At 44.5% G+C, this 17,851-nt stretch overlaps 1 protein-coding gene across 1 annotated transcript in view; it reads right to left on the bottom strand.

Moving 5' to 3' along the window:
- b4galt2 (UDP-Gal:betaGlcNAc beta 1,4- galactosyltransferase, polypeptide 2) overlaps positions 1 to 17,851 on the bottom strand; it is a 243,398-nt gene that overhangs the window by 96,930 nt on the left and 128,617 nt on the right. Inside the window, exons 3-4 of the mRNA XM_056293237.1 lie at positions 6,511 to 6,629; positions 4,329 to 4,445 (exon numbers count right to left, since the gene is read on the bottom strand). Of these exons, the coding sequence (XP_056149212.1) occupies positions 4,329 to 4,445; positions 6,511 to 6,629 (236 nt within the window). The remainder of the gene's footprint in view (positions 1 to 4,328; positions 4,446 to 6,510; positions 6,630 to 17,851) is intronic.

Genomic DNA, 17,851 nt, shown 5'->3' with positions numbered 1-17,851 from the left:
CTGCTTAAAATAAACCGGAAAACTGACGATGAGAAATAGATGTTTGTTGTGTGCTTTTTTAAAAAAATTTAAATCTCCGAGGAGCAATTACCGTTAAGTTAGAAAGATACGTTTCCTAAAACATGAGTACAGAATTCAAATTTTAAGCAAAATCACACGAAGGAACAACCAAGGGATTTGCCTTTCTGCAGTTTGCCGAGCCGGACCGGTGGGTAACAAGTGAGCCGTAGCCGCAAATTTTGAAAATTTCATGGCGGATTCGAGAGTTACATAAAAGCAAAGAGAACTATGTCACTCATTCAGACAACCTAAATTAACCCCTGTGTGGACTGCCATCAGCAGCTGAACAAAGCTGCCTGCCTCTGAGCGGCTCACCCACTGAGAGCCAATGGTAATTCAAAAACTTTTAAAAGTGCACAAGAGGATAAATCCCTTAAAATTTAAATTATAGAGCAGAATTTGACAGTTTCTTTCTTAAGTACATGTGGGGCAGCAGGCCAGTGTCTGTTTGAAGTGCAAGGCTGGAAAAAAAAACATTGAATGGGCGAGCGTGCTCAGCCCAGCTGGAGCTCCACCATTTCACAAGAAAAAAAGCAGAATAGTAATCCTGCAGCGCGTGATGGTGCTAAGACCTTCTGAGAGACTTGAGAATGTAGATTCCTATATCGGATAAATGTAAGGAGAAGAAAAGCCGTTAAACACAAGCCTTAAAACCAAGGACATGGGTTCAAGTGTCCAAGTTGGCAAGCACCTCAGTGTCACTGAGCAGGGCACTGATTCTTATGGAGCACCAGCCATCTTAAATCTGACCCCCCTGTGAAAGGGTGTATGCTTAGACATTACTTCCCTATGAAAATCTATAACTCAAAATTTGAGGTGTTACATCTGTATAGAAGCTTCATAGTTCTGTTTAATTAGTCTAAAATCATGGGGGGGGGGAATCTGGATAGTGTAGTGGTCTATTCCATTGCCTACCAACACAGGGATCACCGGTTTGGCTTGGTTGGGTGTCCCTACAGAGACAATTGACCGTGTCTGCGGGTGGGAAGCCAGATGTGGGTATGTGTCCTGATCGCTGCACTAGCGCCTCCTCTGGTCGGTCGGGGTGCCTGTTCGGGGGTAGGGGGAACTGGGGGGAATAGCATGATCCTCCCATGCATTACGTCCTCCTGGTAAAACTCCTCACTGTCAGGTGAAAAGCGGCTGGTGACTCCGTATGTATTGGAGGAGGCATGTGGTAGTCTGCAGCCCAGCAGAGGGGGTGGAGCAGCGACTGCGAAGGCTCAGAAAAGAGGGTAATTGGCCAAGTACAATTGGGGAGAAAATTAGTCTAATGTAATTTCATGCCACGAAAGAGCACTACAGATGCGATGTTTGCTTTGAGAATGTTGATGGAGAAGTATAGAGAAGGCCAGAAGGAGTTATATTGTGTCTTTGTGGATTTAGAGAAAGCATATGACAGGGTGCCGAGAGAGGAGGTGTGGTATTGTATAAGGAAGTTGGGAGCTGCAGAAAAGTATGTAGGAGTGGTGCAGGATATGTATAAGGGCAATGTGACAGTGGTGAGGTGTGTGGTTGGAATGATAGATGGGTTCAAGGTGGAGGTGGGATTACATCAAGGATCGGCTCTGAGCCCTTTCTTGTTTGCAATGGTAATGGACAGGTTGACGAACAAGATCAGGCAGGAGTCTCCATGGACGATGATGTTCGCGGATGACATTGTGATCTGTAGCGAGAGTAGGGTGCAGGTTGAGGAGAGCCTGGAGAGGTGGAGGTATGCACTGGAGAGAAGAGGAATGAAAGTCAGTAGGAGCAAGACAGAATGCCTATGCATGAATGAGAGGGAGGACAGTGGAATGATGAGGATGCAAGGAGTAGAGGTGATGAAGGCATTTGAGTTTAAATACTTGGGGTCAACTGTCCAAAGTAACGGGGAGTGCAGTAGAGAGGTGAAGAAGAGAGTGCAGGCAGGGTGGAGGGGGTTGAGAAGAGTGCCAGGAGTGATTTGTGACAGAAGGGTACCAGCAAGAGTTAAAGGGAAGGTTTACAAGATGGTAGTGAGACCAGCTATGTTATATGGTTTGGAGACAGTGGCACTGATGAAAAGACAGGAGGTAGAGCTGGAGGTGGCAGAGTTGAAGATGCTAAGATTTTCACTGGGAGTGATAAAGAAGGACAGGATTAGGAATGGGTATATTAGAGGGACCGCTCAGGTTGGACAGTTTGGAGACAAAGCAAGAGAGGCAAGATTGAGATGGTTTGGACGTGTGTAGAGGAGAGATGCTGGGTATATTGGGAGAAGGATGCTGAATATGGAGATGCCAGGGAAGAGGAAAAGAGGAAGGCCAAAGAGGAGGTTTATGGATGTGGTGAGGGAGGACACGTAGGTGGCTGGTGTGACAGAGGAAGATGCAGAGGACAGGAAGAGATGGAAATGGATGAGCCGCTGCGGAGACCCCTACCGGGAGCAGCCGAAAGTAGTAGTAGTAGTAGTAGTAGTAGTAGTCCAATGTATTTTCTGCTTTTTCATACACATTTGAGACTGATGGTAAAGAAAGGAGATGATCTTGCAGATGTCACAAATTTCTATTGCAAAGAAAAGAAAAAGGAGATCAACTTGTTTAAAGAACTCTTTTGAATCAAGTGACATTATGTCAATGCTTGGGTGAACCGTATTATTTGAAGACCTAGTCACTCGATTCTACAAATTTCTCTTGAGTCAAACTACAGTAAAGATTAACAAAAATATCTGCCCCCATTGGATCCACTTCTTTTTTTTTTTTACACTTTTTCATCGTCACTAAATGCATAATAGCATTTTAAAGTCTTATAGCAGTCATGACAATTTTGTTAAAAGAGGAAGAAAAAAAACTATCTTTATGATGATAGCGTGAATGGTAAAATGGAGAATAAAGGTTTAATTGGAAAATAATCCGATGTCCCCAGCCACAATGGTCTGGTCTCTATACCCACTTCATTTATCTTTATATTCACACAATCCATTCAAGCCCACAGAAGCCGAAACCCAGTGGACTTTTGGTGCAAAGGCAGAAGACGTGCTCAGCCGAACTCCAGTCAACATAGAGAAATGTTCATTCCTACAGGCAATTTACTTATCGTCTTATCTTTATTTGACTTGCATTTCTTTGGATAGAAAAGAAAGCAAAGTATTCAGCAGAACTGCACAGAAACACAAGGAAATGACAGGAATGCTGGGTTGAAAACCCAGGACCCTTTCGCTGTGAGGCAACGGTCTAACCACTTAGCCGCCATGCCACACACTCCAAATGCCGTGACCATTATTACCACACTCAGAGATAACCTTACCCTGGCCGGAGAACATCTCAACAAAACGTTCAAGGGGTGTGTGCGTGTGTTTGCACACAAATGTGTGTGTGTGTATGAGAAAAGTGACAGAGAGAAATGGTGAGAATAAGAGACTGGAAAATATCCATACCAAGGGAGGGGGACAGAAGGGGCAGGCGGAACCTAAGGTTTTCTTCCACAGGGGAGCGATTAAGGCGTTACACAAGGTCCACAGGGGAAAGAGAGGGCAGAGCCGAGAGCTCATTATCAGTATTGCAGCAGAGGAATTCTTACCCAAATTAGTGTAGAAAATTTGTACCCTATTTCATATTCACAAACACAAAACTTTGCTCGGAACACGGTGCTTGTTGTGCAGCTTTTTATTATGGCTTTCTGCAAGCGGTGCAGATTTCATGTGCCAGCAAATGAGTTTCAATGATGAGTACACAAACCCAGCAAAATTAAATAAACTTTGAATAAATTTTCTCCGTTTTTGCCAGTTTGGCAGAGGAAAGAAAGGCAAAACTAGACAATATGCAGTGTACCAGAGGAACTTGTCATTTATAAGAAGTGCATGAAGGGCTGCATTGTCCATTCATTATATATAGGGATTAAAATGTGATTAAGATAAAATACTTATATTAAATACTCAATTCTAAGCAAACTGATTAACCTATTATTAACACTTAATGATGGCCACAATCATGTTAATCAATTTATTTTATCACATTTCTGGTTTTTTTTTTTAACAGATGAGTGGTCAGATAGTTAAGGCAAAGTTCCCCTATAAATCTTGAGTTTGATACGAGGTGTTTCTGTAGGGTATATTTCTCATCAGGCTTGTGTTCCCCATCTATCCGCATCGTCAACATCCACCTACCCATTCGTTAACAACGATGTCACCATCAAACTCTGCTGTGTGGGGTGCAGCTAAAGGAACCAAATATGGAGCAGTTGCGGATCCATCGTCCTCATGCGAGAGACATTTTTCAGGGATAATTAAGGCCACAGGAACGACTGACCTGGTTGATGATATAGATGCCGTAGTCGATCCTCTGTCGTCTGAGAATAGGGTGGAGGTAGTGGAGCCAGTACTTTAGATGGTTGTCCCTGTGGCGGAACGGGATGATAATGGCCACCTATGCACGGGAACAGATCCAGTTGGTAATTTGTTTGTGTTAACCAGGAAAATCTAACCTGACAAAACCAATCTTACTCCACTCGAATCAATTCCAATATTATCCATCAGGACGATTCAATCAAGAGCGATGAAGATGTTAAGTGTCTTGCAAAGCTGGAATTTGATAAATCAAGACATAAAAACAACCAGTAAACAAGAGAGGTTTTCTGGAACAACTCTGCTGAGATTGACAATTTTCAGACAATGAAGAATGTTTGTTAAAGCAATTATGATCAAATGAGCTGCAGTTCATTGAAGAGTGAATGGTTCTGCACCAGAAATCCTCATATCCGGGTTAAATTATGCCTGATATAATCCTGAACTGTACACAAAGAGTTTTTTTATTCATAAATTGTGTTACAGATTCAAGTCTTGGCTTGTCTTATGGTTTAGAAAGTCAAGCATGATTTCACAACCTGAGAAACAAAAAGAAAGCCTTCCGATTAATCTCATTTTCCACTTTTATTTTCACGGTCCACATTATAGAAAAAAAAACGTTATTTCAAATCCATCCATCCACCCATTATCCAAGCCGCTCATCCGAATTCGGGTCGCGGGGATGCTGGAGCCTATCCCAGCAGTCATTGGGCGGCAGGCGGGGAGACACCCTGGACAGGCTGCCAGGCCATCACAGTTATTTCAAACCAAAAAATATAAAATTTGCTGAGTTTGGAAGAGTAGCCAGCTCATTTAAATACTAAAGTCCTATTTGCACGGGACTTGTATTACCTGGCAAGCTCATGTGATTTAGAAATTACCCCCCTCCTCCCCCCATGTCTGTGTTTCGTGTAGCGTATTCGCACGGGGTAAGCAATGTCTGTATTTTACTCCAATTTACTGACATTGTCAAGGCTTCAATAGTACCCCAAGTCATATTTGGGAAGGGTTTGGCTACATAACATAACTAATCATGTCATTTTCTTAACTGCAGACAAAAAAGGACAATCGGATTAGCAGAACACATTTTTGGTTTGCAAAATAAAACAGCAAACATTTTGTGAGTTACACACTGATTTGAATGAAGTAGGTCAACATTTCACATTCAGGGGTTATAAGTGTATACGGGCAGATAGCGTGCGCAATTACAGAATAGCGAGGTCAATTTTCTTCCACTCTGTGACTAACATAACATGACATCCTTTAAGGCACCAGTTAATTTAATAACAAAGCAATGAATATTAATCACTCCTCAACTCTCCTATTTACAAATCAATATATTACACAGAACGTATTCTTTGGCAGCTATAGGAGACGTGGTGGGTCAACCCTAACCTTAACCACTACTTAATTTTTACCCCATCCTAATTACTACCTGATTTATTTTTTTTTTTGAAAATTTCCCCATTTTTCTCCTCAACTGTATCTGGCCAATTACCCCATTCTTCCAAGCCATCCAAGTCACTGTTCCACCCTCTCTGCTGATCTAGGGAGGGCTGCAGACCACCACATCTCCTCTGATACATGTGGAGTCACCAGCCGCTTCTTTTCATCTGACAGTGAGGAGTTTCACCAGGGGGACGGCGCGTGGGAGGATCACGCTATTCCCCCCCAGTTCCCCCTCCCCCCCGAACAGGTGCTAGTGCAGCGACCAGGACACATACCCACATTCAGCTTCCCACCTGCAGACACGGCCAATTGTGTCTGTAGGGACGCCTGACCAAGCTGGAGGTAACACAGGGATTCGAACCAGGATCCCCGTGTTGGTAGGCAATGGAATAGACCGCTACACTACCTGAATGCCCCCCACTACCTGATTGTAACTCTAACCACTACCAAAGCTGCATGTAATTAACAACTTAAAATCAGGCAGGACATTTCAAATTGGGGTTATGGAACACCCACCACCTCTCTATACAGACACCACCGGGAACCTTCGATATCAATGCCTCTTTCAATCGCATCAATGTATGATGCAACGTGGTGAGAATGCTTTGTCTGGTGTGGAGACGGAGCAAATGCTGTAGACACTGACTCAAAGGCAGGCAGCCCGTCAGGCAGATGGAAGACAAAAGAAATGTACAGACCTTCCATCTGGGCCGGCAGTCAGGGGGGGTGTAGCGGCCTCCCTCCGTCACGTTTGGGTTTTCTTTCTGCACTCGTTCCATGGTCATTTGGGAACTGAACTCAATAAGCAGACGCCCCACTGAGGAAGCACATACAGAAAGGGATGGGGAGGAAAGACGGAGGGAGGGAGGGAGGGAGGACAGAAACAGGGGAAGTCACAGCAAGAGAGAAATTGGTGGAAACAGAAGGGAGAATTTCGAAAAGAAAGAGAGGGGGATGGAGGGAGAAAAGGACAGAGAAAGTTTTTAGCATCAAAGCAGTACATGTATCAAAGTGTGCAAAAATAATGGTTTCAAGGGATACACTGTGCATAATGCAGTATTTAATGAGATGCACAGGGCTTGGAACAAACATGTTCCTAAAAAAATAAACAAAGACTTTGAAGGCAGTCCGAGCATGCACTACGTGAAAGGTAATTACGCAGCTCAGCATGTCGTCATACATGTTACATTGCTACAAATCAAACCATCACTCCTTTGAAAAGACACAACTCAAATACCAGCACTGTGTGTGTGTGTGTGTGTGTGTGTGTGTGTGTGTGTGTGTGTGTGTAGTGTCACAATGTTTTTTTTAAAATCCTCAGCTCAAAGTGAAAGTCTCACTCTTTTTTCCTCCCCCCCTTTTTCTCCCCAGTTGTACTTGGCCAATTACTCCACTCTTCTGAGCCATCCTGGTTGCTGGAGGGCTGCAGACAACCCACATGCCTCCTCCGATACATGTGGAGTCGCCAGCCGCTTCTTTTCACCTGACAGTGAGGAGTTTCACCAGGGGGACGTAGCATGTGGGAGAATCACGCTATTCCCCCCAGTTCCCCCTCCTCCCTGAACAGATGCCCTGGCCAACCAGAGGAGGCGCTAGGTGCAGTGACCAGGACACAAACCCACATCCTGCTTCCCACCCGCAGACACGGCCAATTGTGTCTCTAGGGACGCCCGACCAAGCCGTTGGTAGGCAACGGAATAGACTGCCAGGCTACCCGGATCCCCCCAGTCTCATTCTTGTGCCATGACATGCTTGCGATGTTTGGTGTGAATAAAGAAGCCACTAAATTCCTCATAGAGGTCTTGGTTACCATTCGCCCTTATCTGCACAGTGTTAGGAACAGTTCTCTACCACTTGTCTGTATGCCTGAATACTTTCCGGTTGTTTCAGTCCAGCCCCTCCTGAAACAACAAAACCTTGATTGTGTTTTGATCCTACAAATTATAGACTGATCTCTGGAATTTAAAGATTTTATGTCCAGATCAAATCTTTAGAAATCATACAATCTAAAATCTAGGGGAAAAACCTTGTTTTTAAGCAGTGCCTTGAATTCATTGAAATCGGCAACACTTTGGATCAATTCAAATCAGATTTCTGCTAAAATCTCAGCTCTGACATGACCCTCGTGAAAGTTGTGAGTGACGGTGCTGCTTGAGCCTTTGCAGTGGCTGTCCCCTGATCTCTGGGACAACTTACCAGTACACATAGGATCTGCTCAGACCCTAGATACTTTTAAATCTTTGTTAAAGACCTACCTCTTCTCGCTGGCATTCAATTCAAGTTGAGCTTGACACCGTGATTTTATTGTGCAAATATACTTTTACTCTTATGTTTTATTCTTTACATTTTACATTCTTAATTTTATTATTTATTCTTTACATATATATTTTTATATTCATATGTGTCACTTACTTTATATTGTATTTTAAGCTTGTGCAGCACTTTGGTTCAACTGTGGTTGTTTTAAATGTGCTATATAAATAAACGACTTGTTTTTTTTTTTTTTTTTAACTGTGTTCTGTAAGGTGTCCTTGAGTGCTCTGAAAGGCGCCCATGAATAAAATATATTGTTGTTATTATTATCATTATTATTATTATTATTATATTCCCATGACCACAAGGTCTTGATGAACGTTTTAAAAATACTGATTGCTAATAAAGTTCCAGCTTTAACTTTTACAGACAGCTAGATGAAATGGTCACTTTTAGGACCAATTTCATTTTCTCTTGTGCATAGAACAATGTTGGTTTAGCTGTGCCTGTCATCGTTGTTATGCTGATGAGATTCAGTTTTATAAAGCCAGTGCTAAATAAGTTACACCTTATAAGAAAGCCTTGCAACAATTCAAGACTGGATGGCATATGCTTTTCTTCATTTGAGCTATAAAAGGTTTATAACAGTGAAGCTAGCTAAAGGTATGTGCTCGATGTTGCTACATGGCCAACAGTATGTGAACACCCCTTCTGGTTTGTGGGTTCTATTTCAGCCGCACCCACTGCCAACAGGTGCATATAATCAAGTTTACAGCCATGTAATCTCCGTAAACAATCTTTGGCAATAGAACGGGTCGCACTGAATGGCTCAGTGACTTTCAACGTGGCACTGTCATAGGATGCCACCTTTCCGACAGGTCATTTGGTCAAATTTCTGCTCTGCTACAGCTGCCCCGGTCAACTTAAGTCTTGTTATTGTGAAGTGGAAACGTCTCGGAGCAACAACAGCTCACCCGTGAAGCGGCAGGCCACACAAGACCACAGAACAGGACCACCGAGTGCTAAAGCACATAGCGTGTAAAAATCAAACTGCCTCTGGAAGCAACATCAGCACAAGAACTGTTCATCGGGAGCTTCATGCAATGGGTTTCCACAGCCAAGCAGCTGCAAACAAGCCTAAGATCCCCATGCGCAATGCCAAGGGTCGGATGAAATGGTGTAAAGCACACTGCCATTGGACTCTGGAGCAGTAGAAATGCATTCGGAGTGATGAAAAATTAAAGTCAGCATGGGGACGGCATTGGGGCGGCATTGCTCAGGAGGTAGAGCACGTCGTCTAGTAATCAAAAGGTCACTGGATCGATCCCCGGCTCCTCCAGAGTGTCCTTGAGCAAGATACTGAACCCTTAACTGCTCCTGATGAGCAGATTGTTGCCTTGCATGCCAGCCTCCACCATCAGTGTATGAATGTGTGTATGTGAATGGGTGAATGTGAGGCATACATTGTAAAGCACCTTGAGTGGTCGGTAGACTAGAAAAGCACTATATGAATGCAGTCCATTTACCATTTATGAATCACGCTTCACAGTCTGAGAGTAACATCTGGGTTTGGCGGCTATCAGGAGAACGCTACCTGCCCGAATGCATAGTGCCAACTGTAATGTTTGCTGGAGGATGATGGTCTGGGGCTGTTGTTCATCATTTGGGCTCAGCCCATTAGTTCCAGTGAAGGAAAATTTTAATGCTACAGCCTACAATGACATTCTAGAGAACTGTGTGCTTCCAACTTTGTGGCATCAATTTGGGGAAGGCCTTTTCGTGTTTCAGCAGGACAATGCCCCCATGCACAACGTGAGGTCCATAAAGTCATAATTTGCCGAGTTTGGTATGGAAGACCTTGACTGGCCTGCATGGAGCCCTGACCTCAACCCCATCTAACACCTTTGGGATGGACTGGAATGCCGACTGCGAGCCAGGCCTTCTTCCCAACATCAGTATCCGACCTCACTAATGCTCTTGTGGCTGAATGGGAGCGAATCCCTACAGTCATGATCCAAAATCTAGTACAAAGCCTTCCCAGAAGAATGGAGACTGCCATAGCAGCAAAGGGGTGACTACTTCCATATCAATGCCCATGGTTTTGTAATGAGATGTTCAACAAGCACACATGGGTGTGATGTTCAGGTGTCCACATACATTTGGCCATGTAGTTCATGTCATTTCTGAAGCTCATTTAAATTTTGAATAGATTCACTTACTCAGTTTTAATAGAGTCACTTATTGAGCTAAGATATACCAATAGCATATATTCTATTTTGTCTATCTGGGATTTAGAGAGGCTCATTATATTTTTTATTTGATGAAGTCGAACAACAGTTGCTCACCTACAACTAGTTCAGACCTCTGCTGCTAGATCACTGACAAAGACTGTGCTAAAACCTGACATCTCCCTTGCACTAGCGATGTTAAATTAAGGATTAATTTCAAAGTCCTTGTCATTATAAACAACAGTGCAGGGTTTGGTGCTATTGTATGTCATCAATTTGTTGATCCAGCCAACCCATTAAGTCTTTAGTGCAAGGTCTGGGTATCACTCTCAGGATGTAAATTAAGATGCCCATGTGCTGTCTAGGCTCCCAAGGTATAGGAACCCCCACTCAACCAACGCCTTAATATAAAACACCATTCATTCTACATTTCTTCTTCACCACCAGGGGGAGCATTACAGTATGGTGAAGAAAGTTGGGTGATCAGACCTTCAACTGTAGACACCACACATATATACACACACACACACACACACACACACACACACACACACACACACACACACACACACACACACACACACACACACACACACACACACACACACACACACACACACACATCACAAGCCTCCAGAACAGCTTCAATGCTACTTGTCATAGAGTCTACAAGTCTCTGAACTCTACTGGAGGGATGGACACCATTCTTCCAAGAGATATTCCCTCATTTGGTGTTTTGATGATGGTGGTGGAGAGCACTGTCAAACACGCCGGTCCAAAATCTCCCAGAAGTGTTCAACTGGGTGAGATTTGGTGACTGTGAAGGCCATAGCATATGATTTACATCATTTTCATCCTCATCAAACCATTCAGTGGCCCCTCGTGGATGGGGGCATTGTCATCCTGGAGGAGACCACCCCCATCAGCATAGAAATATTTCATCACAGCATAATGATCACTCAGAATAACTTGGTATTGGTTTGCAGTGAACTTTCACTCTAAGGGCACAAGTGGATCCAAATCACACCAGGAAAATGCCCCCCCACAGCATAACAAAGCTGCTGGACCCCCTCACTGTAGGGGTCAAGCCTTCAATGTTTTGCTTTAATTTGTCACCCGTCTGTATTTCTGCCTTGTAGCCAGGGAACAACTCTGCTTTGAAAAGTAGTGTGAGTGGTCTTTATGCATCCTCAATAACCCAGGTAAGGAAATCCCAGGAACTTGAATCGGGTTCATCCGGACACAACGTTCTCTCAATAAACGTTGTGTCCAGACGAGCTTTCTGTGAGTAGCGTGATTTGTTTTAATTTCATCCTCTTAATCATTTTGTCAGAGAAGATACCCCATGATTAAAACTGTGGATACCTCATTTCGGAATTATGTACCTCATTTATGATCAAATAAAAACTGATGAGCAGTGTGATGTCAACTGTGGGTCCTTTCAGATGGTTAGATATGAGACGCTGCTTCTTCCACTGTGTTGAGACTTTAAAATAAGGGGTGCCTTGAGTTGTTTAGCCAATCACAAAATGTGCGAGCTATAATTCAGTCTGCATTGAAGTGTAGTGTATGTAATTACTGACGGGATGCATCTCTTGTGCTGGTTAGAGCATGAGCGTACTAGCATGAGAACTGCAATGCAAACACGAGAGGGAGGGAGAGAGAGAGAGATTTGAATGTGGAAGAGGATAACCCATATATGAGTTTGTCATTTGTTTAGCATTGACGTATGAGCTATGAGTTGAGCGGACCCTACCAATCAACAGTGCCGAGATGGGGGAGAGTGATCAATGCCAACGAGGTTACATGTTCATCGCACAACTCTCTATCATACCAGAAGAGCTGGAGGAGCTGGATTTGCACCAGATGCTGGCTCGCCCCCCCCTCTCTCTCATCTGGTGAGACTGTAAGTAGAACATGGTGTTTATGGTTCATGTCTCTTATGCACTTTCTGTGTGGCTGACTAAAGGAAACTGACAATAATAGGAAAAGGAAAATACATGTCCAACCCACAAAACAGTACTATTAGATAGAATTTGTACATTGTTCAACATTCTATTCTGTTGCCTACCAACACGGGGATCGCCGGTTCGAATCCCTGTGTTACCTCCAGACACAATCCCTACAGACACAATTGGCCGTGTCTGTGGGTGGGAAGCCAGATGTGGGTATGTGTCTTGGTCACTGCACTAGCGTCCCCTCTGGTCGGTTGGGGGTGCCTCTACCAGGGGGAGGAGGAACTGGGGGGAATACCGTGATCCTCCCACGTGCTATGTCCCCCTGGTGAAACTCCTCACTGTCAGGTGAAAAGAAGCGGCTGGTGACTCCACATGTATTGGAGGAGGCATGTGGTAGTCTTCAGCCCTCCCCGGATCGGCAGAGCGGGTGGAGCAGCGACCAGGACAGCTTAGAAGAGTGGGGTAATTGGTCAAGTGCAATTGGGGAGAGAAATGGAGAAAAATGGGGAACCCCCCCCCCCCAAAAGTACATTGTTACTGTTTTTTTAATGTGTTATATCTTGGTTTGTCAGATTTTGACAACACGTTTCAGACAGGTGACATGCCCACCGTCCCCCTTTTGTACATTTGAAAACAAAACCCACCAGCAAGTCCTGCATAAGCTATATTTAGGGCAGTCTTAATCCAGGGAGAGGCAATGAGAGCATCGTGAGTTTTTAGCACACTGTGTCCCCGCAGGCAACGACGCCGGCAAACTAGCATGTTACCGTCTGCTGGCTAGCCTGGCTGCTGTTTGTAAGGTTACGATCCGGATCGGATTGTCTTGTGTAATGTAGTGAATTTAAGGTTGATAAAAAAAAAACTTGTCCTCAGGGTTAGAAAATATAACGGTTTGGCTCCATCGTGATGTGTGGTGGGCCAGTTTGTTGATGCTTTTGTCGAAAGTGCTGAATTGCATTGCGAGCGCATTAACTTTTAGCATGAGCGGCTGTGGCAGGAATCAAAGCCTTAACTTTGACCACAGTGTAGCGCGTTTCCTCAGCTACACAACCCTAATGAGACAACAGTGCCGGGCTGCGAGACAGTCACCATAATGTGTGTGTGTGTGTGTGTGTGTGTGTGTGCGGTTGTCTTCTGAAACCACACGAAAAGATGTCAAAGAGGAAGAAACATTTCTGGTGTCGTGTCCTATATTTTGCCTTTCCACACACATAATATGTTTTTTTTTTCTAATTTAGGAATAAAGGCCACGTTTCCAAAGTTAAAAACTGGGCTCCAGTACGTCTTCAGAATCTTCTCTCTATAACTTAAATTCTTGTTTGGATCAAAAACGAGGGTCCGGTTTCTGTGGCTTGATAACAGCAGCAGCAGCACGGATAGGGGGGTCATGAAACTGAGGCCGGCCGAATGGAAAGCTGCCTCTTGACAATAACGTAAATGATATCGACTTTAATGTGTGTGTGTATATATATACATTTTTTTTTACTACTTTATTGATCCCCGTGGGGCCATTAGGCTCTGCATTTAACCCGCCCTAGCTGTGTAGCTAGCAGCAGTGGGCAGCCGCCGTGCAGCGCCCGGGGACCAGTTCCAGTTCTTCCTCCTATTGCCTTGCTCAGGGGCACAGACAGGAGTATTAACCCTAACATGCATGTCTTTTTGATGGTGGGGGAAACCGGAGCAGCCGCAGAAAACCCACCGCAGACACAAGGGGAACATGCAAACTCCACACAGAGGATGACCTGGGATGCCCCCCCCCCCAAGGTTAGACAACCCCGGGATTCGAACCCAGGACCTTCTTGCTGTGAGGCAGAAGCGCTAACCACTGGGCCACCGTGCCGCCTGTATGATATGTACAGTGATGCATTTATTCTACTACTGAAATTCTATAATCTAAAATTACTGTTTGTGTTTTCTCTGCAATACATTATAATTTGACATATTCAGTATTGTTCCTGTTTTTTTTTTTAATTTTTCATCACACACGCGCACTACTTTGTGTGTGATCCGTTTTGACAATCATAACAATATTATCAATAACATTTATGATTCCTGGCATTATTGGTTGCAGTGGTGTTGCTGTTTGCCTCTTCTTTTGTTTATTTCTGCTGTTAATCATAGCAGTTACGGCATGGCTCCAGTCACGTTGTTCCAGCGCTAAGTGCAGAAGCATATATTTACGTCGCAGCATGTTCCTGCAGCAATGTCACCAAGAGGGGAAAAAAATAAATCTAAATTTAGAGTTATTGCAGTCGGCAAATTAAACGATGTTATTGTGACACAGCTGTGCCTGATGCCCAAACACACCCATCCGCCATCTCTGCCTGCCTACTTAACTCCTTGCCATGCAAGTGAACCTCATCATGACCGGGAAGAAGCTGCCAGGTGGAGATTATCAAGGTTAAGAATGGGCCGGCGGAGATGTGAGTGGAGCGGCTCTTTAAAATAAACTTTGACATTATCATCTGTTGCCCCTGCACACAACTGATGAATAATACAGCAAGCCTGTGCATATGTGTGCACTTATGTCTATGTGTGTGTGTGTGTGTGTGTGTGTGACAGAGAGAGAGAGAGAGAGAGAGAGAGAGAGAGAGAGAGAGAGAGAGAGAGAGAGAGAGAGAGAGAGAGAGAGAGAGAGAGAGAGAGAGCAAGCATGTGTGAGTGTATGTTTGTGCGTGTCACAGACACAGATGCATGGCGAGAACGTGTGTATGTGTGTATGTGCAGGTGTGTGTGTGGGTTAGAGAGCATGTATGTGAATGGAGAGAATAAGATGCAGAGTGAAAGAACGGATGATGTGTGTTGACTAATACTGGTGATGGAAGGAGAAAGGAGATGATGGCAGCAGGATGCATGATGAGTTAATTGCGGCACAATTATTCCACAAACACACACGCACGCACGCACGCACACACACGCACACACATGCACACAAGCTATCATGGGCTACCTAACTAGCTTTAATGTACTAATATAGTTTGATCACTATCTGGGGCAGTTGCTGCACTTTAGGGAAATATGAATGCTTCATATGTGTATGGGCTTCCACACAAACACACACACACACACACACACACACACACACACACACACACACACACACACACACACACACACACACACACACACACACACACACACACACACACACACAATTTCACACAATTACACAACAATAATGAGCCAAATCTCCAGGCACAGGCCGGCAGCACTTGTACCGACACAAAGGAGACCCAAAGTAGTCAACAAACTACACACACTACACACATCTTGCTGTCCTATTTGAAGTGTTATCAGGGTTAGGAGGGACAGATGCAAAATGGCAGCAGCTCTTGCTGAGGGCACATGCTAATAACCATCATTTCTCACTTAAACATTTGGCAACCGTGTGTGTTGTGTCAACCCTCACATCCACACAGACGTTTGCAGAAAACGTCTCCTGAAGACAGAAATAAAGAACGAAACAGAGGACGGAAGGTTTGTGGGTACACATCCTCTTTGCAAACAATTGCAATGGCTACAGTGACAGATGAGTGTCCAGTAAAGTGTTCCAGGACCTGTAACATCTTTTCACTGTGTATGCTGCCCTGCACTACCGTATATCTTCCCATACACCTTGGTATCATGTGTGGACCCACAAACACACCTCCGCTGGTTCTGGAGATTTTGGATGTGTGCATGACTGTGTCTCTGTGAGCTTTTGCGAGCCAAGGATACCCAGAAATCTCTCCTCTATGTTGCTTTGGTGTAAATCGGCGGTACGATTTAGCCCCCCCTGGGGGGGGGGGTTGAATTATCAGTCTCTTCCCCATCACAAATTCCCGTCGCCCCTTCCCATCGGCCGATGTCCAATCAAATCAAATCAATTTTATTTGTATAGCCCAATACCACAAATTACAAATTTGCCTCAGTGGGCTTAACAGCAACACAACATCCTGTCCTTAGACCCTCTCATCAGATAAGGAACAACTCCCTAAAAAAAACCCTTTAACAGGGAGAAAAAATAGGAAGAAACCTCAGGGAGAGCAACAGAGGAGGGATCTCTCTCCCAAGACGGACAGCGTGCAATGGATGTTGTGTTCACGCAATTTACATAATACAACATTGAAAGAGGATAACAGAATTATAATGGACATAAAATGTATGAAGAACACCAAGCCACGGGACCAGCATCATCATGCAATAAAAGAAAAACTTATGTGAGGAGTGGAAGGGCAGGCAGCATCCCTCTCATCCCTGTTTGGGGAGCTCTTTGTGTGGAATTTCCCCCCTTTTTCTCTCCAATTGTATCCGACAAATTGCCCCAGTCTTCTGAGCCGTCTCGGTCACTGTTCCACCACCCCCTCTGCCGATCCGGGGAGGGCTGCAGACCAGAGGTGGACAACCCGGCTTCAGAAAGTAGAAGTACTAACCATGTATTTGCTCCACCCATGGACTAAACCAGCTGAGTTCACTAATTAGTTCTCCTACCTGGCTGAAGTGTTCTACTAATGAGAATCAGCTGGTTTAGTGCATGGGTGGAGCAAATACATGGTTAGTACTTCTACTTTCTGAAGCCGGGTTTTCCGCCTCTGCTGCAGACTAACACATACCACTTCCGATACATGTGGAGTCGCCAGCCGCTTCTTTTCACCCGACAGTGAGGAGTTTCGCCAGGGGGGCGTAGCATGTGGGAGGATCACGCTATTCCCCCCACTTCCCCCTCCCCCCTGAACAGGCACCCTGACTGACCAGAGGAGGTGCTATACCCACATCCAGCTTCCCACTGGAGGGATGCCCGACCGAGCCAGAGGTAACATGGGGATTCGAACCGGCGATCCCCATATTGGTAGACAATGGAACAGACTGCTATGCTACTGGGGCACCCTAGCCCTCAACATATAACTCACAGCCAGGGGTGTAGCACAAAATTCTGGGCTCCATACATAAGCAGTCTCTGTGGGCCCCTTTCCTCTTTCGTCTCTCACACATCACTTTTTTTTTAGTTCTAGCATACTGTATATAATTTACAATCACAGTACATTCATCTATTTTAACCTAACTTAACCTGTCTTACTATCTTGCAGTGACTGAAAAAATGCACAATATCACTTCAAACTTTGATGCATCTTTGGGTACTGATGCTGACACCCAAGATGTTTATTCCACAGTAAATGCCCACTGACGGGACTTCATGTTTTCAAAGCCACTGATTAGATCTTTAATTGTTTTGCTAATTGGCTTTCGTTTGAGAGTCATGCCAGGCTGTTCAGCCTCTCCTGGCACATCGTTGATCTGAGGTAGTTTTTAACTAATTTTAACTTGCTGAAAGCCCGTTTACCCCCAGCAACAGTCACAGGCAGTGTGCAGAAAATCCTGCTGTACAAGTTTCTCCAAAAATACCCTGCAGCTGCATCTTACAGATGGCATTAAGGAGCTCAAGAGGGGACAGAGTATGTGGAAACGTGATGCCATATATTGTGCTCAGGTGCAGCATTTCATTTTCAGATTCAGCTGTGAGACCCTTCTCCTATGTTCTCCCGAGTGCCTGGCATGTTGTCTTTATCTGCTCTTCAGTCATCTCTGTCAGCTTCAGAATAGGTGCAAATGTTTCACATACG

Source organism: Lampris incognitus, chromosome 14, assembly GCF_029633865.1.
Source record: "Lampris incognitus isolate fLamInc1 chromosome 14, fLamInc1.hap2, whole genome shotgun sequence".
Classification (NCBI taxonomy): domain Eukaryota; kingdom Metazoa; phylum Chordata; class Actinopteri; order Lampriformes; family Lampridae; genus Lampris; species Lampris incognitus.
Note: the sequence above shows the minus strand (reverse complement) of the source record. Positions and strands in the feature narration are given on the sequence as shown.